A 15,117-nucleotide genomic window follows, 5' to 3' on the forward strand; every position below is an offset into this window, starting at 1 on the left:
AGGAGCGGGTGGAGGAGGGGCTGAAGGAGGAGGGGGCCTGGGGGAGAAAACTGATCACGTATTTCAGCATAAAACAGAAGTACTCAACCAGGCGAGAAAGTGAAGATACCTGTGTGTGTACAGTAATTAAGAAACAACAGACGTGAGCAAAGTGGGTTGAGTCTCTTGACCCACCAACTTCCCTCCTTCCCCCACTGACCTTCACGCTGTCATAAAGGACAAAACTATAACACTCCTTTAACACTGTAATAAAAGGTTAAAACAGAGACAAACACCAGCACAACCACTTGGGGATGACACTCACAGTCAACTAAACACAATAAAACAACGAAATTTAGAAAAACCTTAAGAACTTCCAATCGAGACTTCACGCAGGGAGGAGGAGGAGGAGGAGGCTGTCTGCTGAAGGGAGGAGGAGGAGGCTGTCTGCTGAAGGAAGACATTTCTCAACAATATCTAATGACCTTGCCAGCGAAAATACCCTAACCCTAACCTAACCTAACCTAACCCTAACCTAACCTAACCTAACCTAACCTTAACCTAACCTAACCTTAACCTAACCTAACCTAACCTAACCCTAACCTTAACCTAACCTACCCTAACCTAACCAAGTGAATTCTGGGGAAAGATCAATTACCAAAACAGTGAAGAAAAATACCTGAAGTTTATTAAATATATATAAATAACTCATAAACTGGAACAACAAAATAAATCAATAAACATCAAAAGAAACTAAAATAAACTTGTAAATAATGACAAAGTAAATATACAGAATTTATATATAGTTACATAATACTGAACTAGCTGGGATGAATTTGGGTCATGAATAAACAAAACAATTACTTTTATTATAACTTAAGGAAAGAGTTGTTCATCAGGGGGGATTATCTCGTGTATGACTGTATTCTAGTTTAGGGATGCTACCATGATACACACACACACTCTTACCTACATATATACACACATACATACATACATTATACACATACCTGTATATAAACAAACACCACACAAACATACACCAACACAAAATAAACGTAAATAAAAAATAACAACACCCAATTCCTCCTATAAACAAAACCATATAACAAACTTTCACTCCTCGGCTCGTGAAAGCACTGAGTGACACGTCTGGTGGTCAAAGGAAAGTGAGGATGAACACAGGTCTAGAGTGCCTTCCTCACACCCCCCCCCCCTCTTCCTCTTCTTGCTGTAGGGGGATGAGGGGGGGAAGAGGAGGGGTAAAAGAAGAGGGGGATGAGGAGGAAGAGGGAGGAAAGGGGAAGAAGAGGAGGAGGAGGAGGTTGATTAGGGAGGAGGGAAGAAGGGGAGGTTGAGGAGGGAGGAAAGGGGAAGAAGAGGAGGCGGAGAGAAGAAAAGCGGGAGATGGAGAAGGAGGAAAGAAAGAAGAGGTGGAGAAGGAGGAAAAGGAAGGAGAGTAGAGGGAGAACAGGAGGAAAGAAAGAAGGAAGAGGGAGATAAGGAGGAAGTTATCAGGGGTGAGGGTAGGATAAGGGAGGGAGATGATAAGGGTAAGTGGGTAAGTGGATGTGGCTGACGGGGGGGGGTGATACTGAGGTAAGTAGGGGGAGGAGAGAGGGGGAGGGAAGGAAGGAGAGAGTGGTTAAGTGTGTGTGTGTGTGTGTGTGTGTGTGTGTGTGTGTGTGTGTGTGTGTGTGTGTGTGTGTAATAAAGGAAATACTTCATAAATTCCCTTCTCTAAAACAAAAAAAATATCCAAAGATCACAACTGATAGAACAAAGACTTCCGATTGTCTCTTACCACAAGCACCTCAACTTACCTCGTCCGAAACTTCCTTCTATTGTTCACAAAATGTCTAACATCATCTCGAAAAAATCCACGAAATTTAAATAAACGATAAATTCTGCAGTCTCACATATATATTCGTATGTATATAAACTTAATTTATATATATCCAGAGTGTTTGTATTAGTGGGAGCCAAATTTATCACTATTTAATGTTCGTTAATATAAATTGTATATATGATCGATGGTATATATGACTCCTCTGTAATAATAGGCTAGCTACACCGCCGCCTCCAGTCTGGGGAAACACGACTTGTTTTTTCAATCAAATCATTCATCAGTCACAATAAAAGTCTTATAATCTTTTTTTTCTTCACCTGTCGTAATCTTTCCTCTATCGTGATCAATGTGAGTTACGAAGCGGTTGTGTCAAAATGTATCGTCTAATTTTCTATTGTACAGTTAGATCACGTGAAGGTTTGTCCCACTCCAGCTTATTTAACCTTAAAATTAACCACCCTAACGCTAGCCTAACTTAACCTAACCTAACGCTAACATAACCTAAACTAACCCGACCTAACGCTAACCTACCCTAGAAGTGGCGTTAGTTTTTAAATCATCAAGTGTAATAAGTTGGTGGAGCTCTAACCTTTCAAGTGATCCCATCTGTTTGAGAAAGCAACACAATAATTATTATACTCGCACAAATTACCTAATAATCTATAAAACACATTAAACAAATTAAAATGTGGAGCTTTGGTGATAATGGATACGAATTATTATGGTCAAGAGACGTAGTAGAATACCTACCCTATGCACTTATTACATTCAACATTTCAAAGTTCAATTTTAGCTACGTTTAAGTATATAATGTTTATCAACAATTAAATTATATTATTTGCCATTAAAATAAATCCCCAGCGAAAATAAAGTCTTTTTGCTGGCCACTTTTCCGACCGGTTTATCAGATGATTGAACAGCTGGTCGCTACATGATATTTTATGCAAGCTTATGGCGTGTTGTTTGATATCATGCCAGATCTTTTCTAATATAGCATACATGATATATATATATAAGCCCTCGGTGGAGTACAGGAGGTAATGTTTCCCTGTTGAAATGAGGGCATACCGTTACTGTTACATCATGGCGACTCACTCTGGCGCCCATGTACACAAGGTATTGATACAGTGACGTGGGAATGAACACTTCACCTGTATAAAAGCCTAAACCAGGGTTATATAAAGTGTTTGTATTTCTTATTACAAAATGCTGTTATTCTTTATTAATATTTAAATAATGTGAGACATGTCCAATTTACTTAATAAACTTATATGAAGAACAAAATCACTTGGCATCAACATTTAAATGGAATTCAGATTCTTTTTTTAGGGGAGGATTCAATTCACGCTGGATGACCTTGAGCTTTGACCTGTTGACCCCTAACAAACTGTGACCTGACCTTGACCTCTCCGCTCCGAAAATATATCACCTCTAGGTCTGATCGTTGTGAGTAAACAAACCAAGTACAAACAGTGAAGCTCTTTACTTGTGTTACACTGGCCATAAAAACAAACTACTTTACTCATGTCAGCCAGGACCTGCTTAAGCCATGCTGGTCACAGATTCCGAAAATTTTTAATCAATTCTCCTGACAGCTTATCTATGACCATTCTTATGTATGGTAATAAATAATTCTTATATCTACAGGAAAAGCCTCACACATTACACAAAGGCAATACAGTACAACCGTTATGTACCCGACTTGTGACATTACAATATTACTGTCCCGTGTGTCGCAATTCTACCAGCTCACCCCCACTTACTCCCATACCAAAAGCTTTCATAATACCTCTTACTTACCACTTAATAAAAGATTCCACTCTAGAAGCCATGATTTTTCGTTTAAGTTTATTAGCACTATGAGAGGTAGGGATGACTGCCATAGCATTAGTACACACTCACAATATAAACAGCAAACTACAGAGAGACACGAGGGCACTTATAACGGCTGGTTAAGTTTAAAGTCCTTTGCTAACCGTCACTGGCACACACTTTAAAACTGATAAGATATATACCACTAAATAGTCTTTATAACAATTCAGTCTTTATCTTTTACAATGTCAGTTACTTGAATGATATCTATCAGTTCATCAATACAGTATCAAAATGTATCGACTTGTTGAATTTCCTAGAGTCAATATCAACTGTGATGGTAGGTACTAGGTAGTTCCACTTTCCTTGTTGCTAGGTTAGGTTAGTCACTTGAGTACGTAAATAAGAGATTGAGAGGAGCACTGTGTGGTAGACAGTGTGGTAGCGAGTACACTGTGGGTGACTGGGTGGCGATGAACAAACCCTCCCGCGCCTCCTACTCTTGGTGACTCATTCCACCCCGTCCGAATGTCTCTCTTCTTGGCTATCGTTACTGATTCTTGCGTAGCTCTCAACACAACACGTGATTTCCTTAAGTTATTGAAAACCACAGATAAATATTATTCTTTTCTTCTATAATATGTATCTTCTATGGTTGAATACGTGATGCAATGAAATATTAATACTAAATAGACTGTATCAATCAGTTTACAGAATGGTAAGCACACGACAAAACATTTAATGCCTAGGCTTCTTCTACCGGTTTACTTTCATGTCTCTCAGAATATATCAAAATAACCTTCAACTATTAAGAGCCATTTCCGCTACAGTAACCTAGTCCAGTTCTCTGTCTCAGCGCACCACATGAGTCACTGAACTGAACACCTGTGAAGCCTAATCTATCCGTATTAGTGTGGGCGAGTGATGCACGTTGGTAGCGGCGTATAACAAAAGGTAATATTACGCATAGCCATTATCTCACTCACACACACACACACACACACACACACACACTGAAAAACTCAAATGGGTTTACAATTAATCTAAATGTGAGCAAATGTCAACCTTAATCATCTTGTGACAAAAGGTGACGAAATCTGAAGACCTGTTGCCACATACACCTGACACACTGACCTAAACATAATATTTTCAAAGCAACAAAAAATAAACAAAACTGGTCCATCTATCATTCGTTTTTTTTTTCTATTTTTCTGTTCTTGGATGAGTCGCGTTTAAGTAGAAATGTGGAAAGCGCGAGGGTTCGTTCTTGTACGCTGACTGCCACACTTTAAGACAACAGCAGTACGTGACAGTGGTCGATAGGAAAGCTTGCAGTGTGTTGTAGTCAAGGGCGCAGCAGGGAGGCAGATACATTATATACACTATACCTCGGCTGTCTAGATATATCTGCTGGCATTACTTGAAGCAGGGAAGTCGTGACCATCGCTCGAGCAAGTGTTCAGTCCTCTGCAGCGTAAAGAAGACTGTCTTGACCAGATTTAAGCCACAGTATACATTTACGCATCACCTGAAGATTAGTCACCCTAAACGCTAACCTAATCCATTCCCCAGGTAGAGTTAGAGTGTTTAATCATCATGTAAAATAAACTAGGGGTGATAATATTCAGGTGATAGAAATTTTCAGTCTGGATTCCACCTGTTCCATCCTCATCATCCGAACACACTGAAGCCATTTCAAATTGTGGTAAATTCCAGACTGAGGGAAGTATGGATTTGATGACTTAAGATGCCACGAGATGGTAAAATTCCTGGAAACTGTGTAGTCCCGCCAAGAGTAAACTGTTTACATAGTTCACCGTTTATGTATTTTGTATACTATCCCGATATGTGTTGAATATATTGATGTTTGAGGGTATTTTATTTGTCGGACCTGTTAACTGTTACTTGACTTGAGGTAATTCCTTATAACAGAAGAGATTCCACACACACACTTTCATACGTATATACACAAACATTAATACTTTTTTACATATGTATTCAGATATATCTAAACAATACACACAATGAAAACTAACTTAACAGTACGTAACAAACAAATGATCGACCGCCAGACTGACAAATAAGCTGACGGGTGTTAAAGATGATCAAATAAAGTAAATGAAAGTCCTTGTTTTTGTTGTAAAGTCAAATTCCATATTACTTAAGTTACCCCAAGAACAAGCGCGATGGAGATTCGTTTTCTATCACGAGTTACAATCTGGTTTTCTATGAATCAGTCCGCGACAATAGTGTGTTGGTAATTGTGTTTATAAGTTATTTACACTGACTTAGCAACTCTACTTTACTCGATATGTGTGTAATGGCATTTTACTCTCGTGTTATTTATAAGTGTAAGCATCAAGATCAAGTGTAGCATTTGCCACAGTATAAAATCAAAACAAAATAAGTGGTCATCCATGGATATTGATGGGATACTCTACTAAACGCTTATTTAACTTCTAAGTAAACAAATGTTATTATTTTAACACTGGAGAGAAGGGCACAACCACCACGAGATGAAAGTGAACAATGCCGAAATACACACGAGACCAGATTACAAAAAAAAAGCCGGATAATCAAGACCCTAACCTGGAATTACCAACTTCCTCCCCTACCCAAGCCGACTCATCCAGCTGACCCGGCCACACTCTGTACACCTTTCTCTCCAGCACCCCAGCGGCACGTCCTTCCTCTGTAAACCTGACCATTACTTCAACCAGTGGGATGTGACTGATCCAAACGCCATTTCCGTAAACTCTGATGTTGATTATACTAGAGGGGGGAAGGGGGGGGGTGTATGTGTCACTGTGTTATATGTATGGTGATGACACATGTTTACTGCTCTCTCTCTCTCTCTCTCTTGATCTATCTATTCCACCCTTTATCTCTCTCTTCCTCCCTCTTTCTATCTATCTATCTATCTATGCACAGTATATCCATCTATCCATCTATTTCTCTCTCTGTCTGTGTGTGCAAGTTTTCAATTGAGTGTTAAAAAAAAAAAAAAAACAAGATTAATAAACACTTAGTGGTGAGAGCCTGAGTACATGAGGCGCTGTGTTTACATTAGTCCACACACACCTCCCGCAGCTGTGCTTACCCATCCACTCACACGACGGAACCGGCACTCAGGAGAAACTAATTTATTCACGAGTTCCCGTCTCAAATATGCCTTCCTCACACTCTTTCGCTTCTTCTCATCCGATATCCTTACCTCCTGCCCCTCTCACCCTCACCTCCTGCCCCTCTGCCCTCACCTCCTGCCCCCTAACCCTCACACCTCCTCCTGCCCCTCTCACCCCTCACCTCCTGCCCCTCCTCACCCTCATCTCCTGCCCCCACACCCTCACCTCCTGCCCCTCTCACCCTCACCTCCTGCCCCTCTCACCCTCACCTCCTGCCCTCACCTCCTGCCCCCTCCTATCACCCACCTCACCTCGTATATATTATCAACTGTTTTTAATAACGGATGGGTGAGTGTTGGTAAATATAAATAAACCTCTAGAAAATATAAACAAAAAATCATATATAAAAACACAATTGTCATATACGATAAATCACACCTTTATATTTCACTTTAAAAGCATGTGTTGAGAGCTAAAGTGTGGAGACTTATACAGGCCATCCACAGTCATCCTCACCCTGTAGTAAGCATAATTACTATCAAAACATTGCTCCGATATACAGTAAGTTTACTCTGGTTTACGGGGCCAAATTCTCTCTCTCTCTCTCTCTCTCTCTCTCTCTTTTACGTAAGATTGAAATAAAGAGAATATCTGGGGGTCTAAGGGTGAGGGTGTGGGAGGGGTGAGGGGTGTTTGTTGGGGTGAGTGTTGGGGTGAGGAGAGTGCTGCGGGTAAGGGGGTGTGACTAAGAGGAAAGTTTGCCCTATTTATCATTTCATTAATTAATTATCACCTTAATGGTCGTTCGCACGGGGTGGGGGTGTCTGTTCTTTGTTACTCTGTTCTGACGTTCATTGTCCAGTGTTATTACAAGAGGAAGCTGGAGCAGTACCCGGAAATAACCTACGATGTTTAGGGTGTAATTGGCGAGGGTTACACTGGATGATACTCTTCTCATATCTGACTCTTGGGATTGAACTCGTAGACGCAGTGGTGACAGGCACAAGATGAAACTCGCATCTAATCTAACCTAACCAATTCTTAACCCAACCCAACCTGGCCTAACCTAACCTAACGAAACCTACTATAACCGTAACCAAACCTAACTTAAGATAACATAACCTAACCAAACAATCTAACCTAACCCAACCTAACCTCTAACGCTTCCACACTTTCCCTCAACCTGCATTAAAACCAGCGAACCTCTACCTCTTCCGATACCTCCTCCTCTCTCTCCTACCTTCCCCCTCAGTAATAAATCCTCCCTCACAATCACTTATGACTTTTCTGTGCTAATAACCTTTCGTTAATATGACCACTAATGACTTCCTCAATACAAAGATCTCTCCCCTCATTTTTCCTTCCGTCATTTAAAAAGATATATTCCTACATTCACTCACAATCACCACAAACAGTCACTCATCAAACGGGAATTGATCATACGGAGAAAATTAATCATCCTCGGTGTTGTATTGATCTTTCTCCCCCCCCCCACCTTCTGTATCGGGTAGCAAAATGCAGTGACTAGTTCTTACAGTAATCTAACCTAACCTAAACCTAACCTAACCTAATCTAACCTAACCTTGAATCATATTTATACACTCGTTTTATGTTCGACCAGACAAGATCATCGGCAACATGTACTGTGGGTGGCTCAAACAGTTGTCAGTGAGGCTTCATTGAACCATCCAGTGACACTTGCCTTTATAATTTCACGTAAGTATTTCCTTTACGGGATTTTTTTTCATTTGTGTATTCTGGAGAGTCTAATCTAACACACTGTTGATTGTTTACCTCTGTTTACCGGATAGTTTGCTGGGGTAAACAGTGTAAGGAGACGCATATCTTCAGCTGGTGGTCCGACGATACACTCAACTATACCTGTATGATCTACCTCATTACAATAGTGGACGTGGCTTGATACTCACAGCGGGATCTGCGTGGTGATGGTGATGGGGTCGCCCGTGCTGGTGTCTGTCTCTGTGTCACTCACGTCCATCCACTCGTCTGAGGTCTCGCTCTTACCCTCCGTCGGGGAGAGTGAGGGAGAGGGGGCGCTCTCCCCTGCCATCCCCATACTCTCCCCGCTGGCCATCGTCAGGGGCGCCATCAGGCCTCCTGCAAGATAACAGACAGGACTCGGGTCATGTTTGCACGCGTGTGTCACTGTACGCAAAATAATAATTCTAAACTCATGCTGTGGGGGACAATGTTATCACCAAGTGCGTCTCTTACCGTATATCCTTGTGTGGACGGAGGACCCCGGGGTGCTGGGCGTGGTAGGGGTTGTGGGCGTGGTAAGCACGTGCATGGTGGGCGTGGCGGAGGAGTTCACAACGGGCGTGGACTCCAAGGCTCCACCGATGCGGGTCAGCTTATAGGAAAACACCTCATGGACGCCTCCCTCAGAGCCTTCTGCAGAACCATCACAAGATGAACTCGTTAAAGTTAGTGACTAAAGGTATTGTATTAATAAACATGCTTTAATACACTATTCTCCTGATATACCTGTAAGATAAACTAATTAATCGGAGACAACTTTCAAGACACATGTTGATACACTAATTACCCAACACAACACTGAAACAGTGAATGACCAGGCACTTCCAGGGTTAAGATGATGCCAACCAGGGAGATGTTACCACAGTCGCTAATCTGAACAAATGGTCACTTTCTACTGTACACTACAAAGTATTGGATAGAATATTAACAGTTAGGAATGTGAGTAAAAAAACGCCTTCCTCAATAATATTACTTGTCAAACTTTCCCTTGATAATAAAACAGCGAGAGGACAGACGTCAACACCGACCTTCACTGTAGTAGGAGGAGGCGTCGTCAGGACCATCCTGGTCGTAGTCAAGGTCTTCTGTGTCGTCGACTGCAGGTGTCGAGGCCTCAGTCTCCGGCACCTCCTCGATGCTGCTGACTCCTGGGCGGCCCTGTGGGGACACACCGGGGGGATACACCGGCTCATACGAGTGAGAGTTCTGGGAGGCGTTGTACATAGAGATCTCGTCGTACATGGAGCTGATGGAGTCCAACTGGTCCTCCCTCACCAGGGCAAACCGCGCAGTCACCAGACCTACGTCACAGTCATCGTACTGACTCGAGTCTGAACGGGCAGGGTTAACCAGGTCATAACCTTCTGAAGGAGTCCTGATGGTGTCATACCCCACCGTAGACGGCGGCCGTATATCGTCGTAGCCACAGGAGGACGGAGCTCCTATGTCATCATAGCTGATGGCGCTGACAGCACCAATGTCATCATAGGCTAGTGTCTGGGTGTCCTCAGCTCCCTGCTGCAGCTCAGCATAGTTGTGTCCCTCGGGCATCACCTCCTTGTTCTTGACGGAGGGAGTTATCTTCCCGTACCTGTCCATCCTCCCGTACGTCCTCACACCGATCAGTCTGGTAAATGGCGAGCGTTCAGGTTCAGCTTCTTCTTGAATAGTTTCTTTATAATCTGAAACTTCTGAAGAAGTTGGTGCCTGGCCGCCATCACTCCACAGGAAGGAAGAGTTGGGTTTGATGCCACGACCCTCCAGCTTCTCTCTGTTACGGTGAAGTTTCTCAAGATCAGGAGCATAAAGGTTCTCGTAGATATTTTCCGTCTCGTTGCTGCTATCACTGTCACCATTAGATTTGTCTGATATTGACGACATGTTGGACGTGTCCTTCAACTCAGCAGCAGCATCTGATGGTGACTCTGTGGGGACAGCTGGTATTGGAGTCTTAGGAGGCGGTGGTATAGGTGTTGTGGCGGAGAGAGGCGGCGAAGGTATGGGAGTCTTTGGCGGAGGAGGTAAAGTCATGGATTTCATGGACTGTGTAGGTGTCTGGGGTCTGTCGTAGAGGCTGTCAGTATCGAAAGTAAACACTGTACTCGCACACTTCTCCCTCATGTTGTAGGGGAGAGTGAGACTGGTGCCGGACGTGCCAGGCTGAGGTGAGTCAGGAGGATTGGGTGAGTCTTTGGCCTCTGCTGACGCCAATTCCTCGGCCTCCTTCGCCGCTTCAGCCTCTTCCTGGGCGAGTTGTTCTAACAGTTTATCTTTGTGCTTCTTTCTGTCTCTACTTCGTGACCTCGACCGTATACTCCATTTTCCGTACGTACCTTCCTCCTTGTCCTCTTTCCTCTTTCCTTTACCATCCTTCTTCGACTCTTCACCAGAGGTTTTCTTTTCCTCTTCTCTCTTCTTCTCCTCTTCTTTGGCTTTGTCTTTGTTTCGTCGACGTTCTTGGCTCTTCTCACGAAGTTTCTTGAAGGTAAACCTCTCATACGTCCTTCCTTCCCTCTCTCTGCCGTCTTTCTTGGGAGACTCCATCTTGTCATCAACATCTTTATCACCATCCTCTCCTGTTCCCCTTTGCTCCTCGTTAGCTCCTTGATCTTTTTCGTCTTTCTTTTTATCTCTTCCTCTTTCTCTTGACCGACCTCTTCTGTACCACTTCTCTCGATCAGCTGACGGAGATCTGTTTCTTCTCTCTCTCTCTCGTTCTTCCTTTCTCTCTGCGTCTTTCTCTTTGGTTTTCTTAACGGTATTTTTGACAGCTGTCTTGACGGCCGTGTATATACGGATCTCGTTAGTCTTGCTGGTCCTCTTGGACTTTGCGTCAGAGCACACCGAGCTGACCTCTGAGTGAGTGTCGTCCAGCACACTGCTGTTGACAGACCTGGAGTCTGGCTCAATGGTCGTCTCATCAAGTTCATCCTCAACGGAAGTTGTTTTGTCCTCTGGCTCGACGGCACCGGCATTGTCCTCACACTGGGAAGTACTGGCCGCCGCAGTGTCTCCAGCCTCATTAACTTTGGTGTCAGATTTTGGTATATCAGCGTTACTTTTGCTTTCAGATTCTAAAAGGTCCACAATGCCCTTCTCCTCAGACTCGAGGTTGTCAGCGGCACCTTCCTCCTCAGCCAGTAAGCAGGATCTACTGAAAGCTTTTTCCTGTTGTAAGTCTTTGTCTTCGGGATCTTCTATACTCGTTTCCGGGTCGAGGCTGTTGTTCTCCGGGGTCTTGAGAGCTATGGCACTATCTTCACTCCGACAAGTATCAGTTGAGATGATAGTCTCTAGAGAGGAGTCCTCGGGCGTGGGGGAGCGATAACCCGGCACAGGAGAAGTGGTAAGAGAGGTACTGCGGTAGCTGGGCGACACAGCCCCAGAGAGTCGATCTCCTTCAGTAGATATACCAGAGTCCATCGAGTCGGACTTGGCGTGTCGTTCAGATAAAGGTAACACTTGATCCCTGGTTTGTCTTTCAGGTAAATGTAACACCTGCTGGTCGTTCTCGGAAGTCTTCACCAAGGTCCCGTTTGTACTGTTCCTCTGGTGCTCCTCAAGGGGATTAGTCGTCTTTGGTATCATAGAAATAGAAGCAACAGCACCGAGAGCTGAGAGAGATGCACATGGAATGTCTACGTTTATTGCTTCCTCTAAACTGCTGTATCTAATGTCGCAGGAAGGTGTGGGGGACGGCAGGCGACTTCTGTACTTCTCCTCGTCCGTCGACTCGTCATCCTTGTCGACGACGTCATCTTCGGAGTCGTCAGTTTCACCCTTGAACTTCCCAGAAGATAAAGCCGTCTTTATCTTCTCACACACCTTCTCTTCGTCAGTCTTGTTGTCACCAAGTTTTTCAAGGGAAGCTGCACGATTTTTCGGGATGGTCGACTTCTTGTTGACCTTCCTGGCACCGGTCACAGTTAGGTCTCCTCTTCGTTCTTCCCTGTTCTTTTCCTCTTTTTTACTCTTCTCGTTCATTACAGGGGCGCCTTCTGTTTTATTTTCCTTGTTGTCTGGATCAACCCTTCCAGTCTTGGGTCTGCTGTTGAACGTGGTGCTCGCTCTAGGGCTCGACACAACTCGTGTTTTGTGAACAGCGACGTGACTGAAAGGTAAGTCAGACTTCGTGATGGGATTCCCTGCTTGGTTCTGTGAGCTAATGGTGTTATACATGTTGGTCAGAACTGCAACTCTGTTCTTGATGGTGAAACTTAACCTGTACTCAGCTTTTCGTGCATTCTTGATATCCAGTCGGCCATTCTTAGAGTCCTTCCTCCGCAGCTTGATGGCCTGAGTCTTCACAAAACTCTCACCCTCCATCATCTTGGCTCTTGAGGCGAAGGTCAGGCTACTCCTCCGGCCCAACCGTGACCCCGTCTTAAAGCTCTCTGACCTCTTGACGGGGTTGACTTTCAGTGAAGGATCGGAATCCTTCCTGGCCTTGTACGCTGCCGCCTCGATCTTCTTCACCACAGGAGCCTTCTCAGCTGGCGACTCGTGGAGGTGTGAAGCGACAGGTAGCACGCGGCCAACGAAATCTTTCTCGTCCACAATGTCTGTTTTGGAATTTCTTCTTTTGTTAACTTTGGCATACTCTGGGATAGGTTTGCCGTCTACTGTCAAGGGAACACCTGTGAGAGTCATAGACGGTACTGTGAATGATGAGGAGGATGTGGATGACGAAGGGACAGCTATGTCTCTTCTCTTCCTCTGTGACGCACGAACAGACGTCCTGATGCCTGTGCGGGTGAACCTGAAGGAGCCCAACCTGCCCCGTCTGGTGACCTCGGGCGTCTTCACCACCGTGATGTTCAGCTTCGTTTTAACGTACTTGTTGGAGTTTATCGTGATAGAGTCCAAGTTCTTGCTCACGGGCTCGACTCTGGTGGTGGTGCCAGCTCGAGCCCCGCACACTACAGTCTTCCTCTCTGGGCTCACGTCTCGCCCAGGATCCTCCTTGATACGACTGTGAAGCAACATCTTCTTTACGCCAAGTTTTGCTGCACACTTAGACTCTGCAGACAAACTTCTATTTAGTTTCTTGTCTTTATCTTTCTCGCCGCCCTGACCGCTGTCTGTGGCGGCTAAGGCGAACCTGCAGAAGGGCGAGGTAAACCCCCTGCCTCCCAGACTCATGTGGCTGGGATCCGGAGTGGGACTTATGTCACCGCTGGTAAAGTCCATCCCCTCATATGTCAGATTATTTACATGGTTCTGGAACCTGGCCCGAACCGTGTCGAGGGTGCTGGCCTTGACCTGCGGGGAGAGGTCGTGTGAGGTGCTCGTGGAGGGCTCCAGGGTATGGTAACGGAAAGCATTCAGGGGCGACACTGAGGGCTGATAAGTTTGGGAACGTAGAGTAGACATGGGCGCCGTACGGAGGGTGGGGATGGGAGCCCCAGAGGGCTGTAGGGTGTAGGAGCGGATGGCCGATACGTTGCTGACGGAGGAGGACGCAGACAGCGGGTCAGTAAGGAGGCAGCCGAGACTACTGCTGCTGGGGCCATAGCGGTTATGAAGGAACGATTTTTGGTTAGATTGAGTTTTCGACAGCGGTAACTCATAGCTGATGGGACGCGCAGTGTAAGTGTTCGAGTCCACCGAGCCGAGACCTTCACCATCGTCCACACTGACACTCTCCTCACTCGTGTCTATCGAGGTACTGTCTTGGTCCATAACTTCACTCATCACATCGGCACAGTCACTGAGTTCTTTGGGATGAGGCAGCACAACAACAGCTGTGTCTTTGGTAACCACTTCGGGAGTTTCTAACGCGGGAGACAGTAGCTGACTGTCACTGTCTGTGGACACTGTGAGGGGAGTGTCACACGGCTTACTCTCCTCGCTCTTATCTTTCTTGTTCTTTTCTTTTTCCTTTTCACTTTTCTTCGCACTTTTATGCCACCGGATACACGTAGGCAGTATACCCCTCTTGGTCTTCTTAGCCTTGGGGCTTTTAGTGTTGGAGGCCCCGTCGACCAGCCCGGCGGCCTCCTCCACCTTTGGCTCTCCTCCATGGCTCTTGGAGACCTTGGAGTCGCTGGAGAACACATTGGAGACCCTGGGGCTCTTCTCGCGACTGGAGGCCGGCATGGCGGCCCCGGCGGAGAGGGTCGCCCAGCGGAGGAGTGTGGAGGGGGTGAGGTGGTGGAGGGGCGGTGGTGGGGGAGGTGCGGGGCGGGGCAGGGACACAGCCGAGCCTCGCCTCACTCCCCGCCACCCATCATAGCGCTCTGAAAGACACAACATCCATCAGTATGTCGCTCATGTAAGGCACACTACACAACACAATAATCAAAACAACAATAATCAAAACAACACAATAATCAAAACAACAACAATAATCAAAACAACAACAATAATCAAAACACAATAATCAAAACAACAATAATCAAAACAACAACAATAATCAAAACAACAACAATAATCAAAACACAATAATCAAAACAACAATAATCAAAACAACACAATAATCAAAACAACAACAACAATCAAAACAACACAATAAAATCAACACCAATGCAATACCTTCACATTTCCAGGGAGACCAATGTTAATATTCAA

General features: G+C 44.8%; 1 protein-coding gene and 1 long non-coding RNA gene across 3 annotated transcripts in view; both read right to left on the minus strand.

The window, feature by feature from the left end:
* Positions 1-14,661, minus strand: part of LOC121879853 — a 93,605-nt gene extending 78,944 nt beyond the window's left edge. For both annotated transcript variants that reach the window (XM_042386639.1, XM_042386640.1), the window contains exons 1-3: positions 9,576-14,661; positions 9,001-9,180; positions 8,694-8,883 (exon numbers count right to left, since the gene is read on the minus strand). In XM_042386639.1, coding sequence (XP_042242573.1) covers positions 8,694-8,883; positions 9,001-9,180; positions 9,576-14,646 — 5,441 coding nt within the window. In that variant the 5' untranslated portion in view covers positions 14,647-14,661. The remainder of the gene's footprint in view (positions 1-8,693; positions 8,884-9,000; positions 9,181-9,575) is intronic.
* A 56-nt stretch (positions 14,662-14,717) lies between these two features.
* Positions 14,718-15,117, minus strand: part of LOC121879855 — a 124,930-nt gene continuing 124,530 nt past the window's right edge. The window contains exon 4 of the long non-coding RNA XR_006091448.1: positions 14,718-14,786. This is a non-coding gene — a long non-coding RNA (uncharacterized LOC121879855). The remainder of the gene's footprint in view (positions 14,787-15,117) is intronic.

The sequence above is a fragment of the Homarus americanus genome, unplaced genomic scaffold, assembly GCF_018991925.1.
Source record: "Homarus americanus isolate GMGI-L3 unplaced genomic scaffold, GMGI_Hamer_2.0 scaffold15139, whole genome shotgun sequence".
In the NCBI taxonomy this organism is placed as follows: domain Eukaryota; kingdom Metazoa; phylum Arthropoda; class Malacostraca; order Decapoda; family Nephropidae; genus Homarus; species Homarus americanus.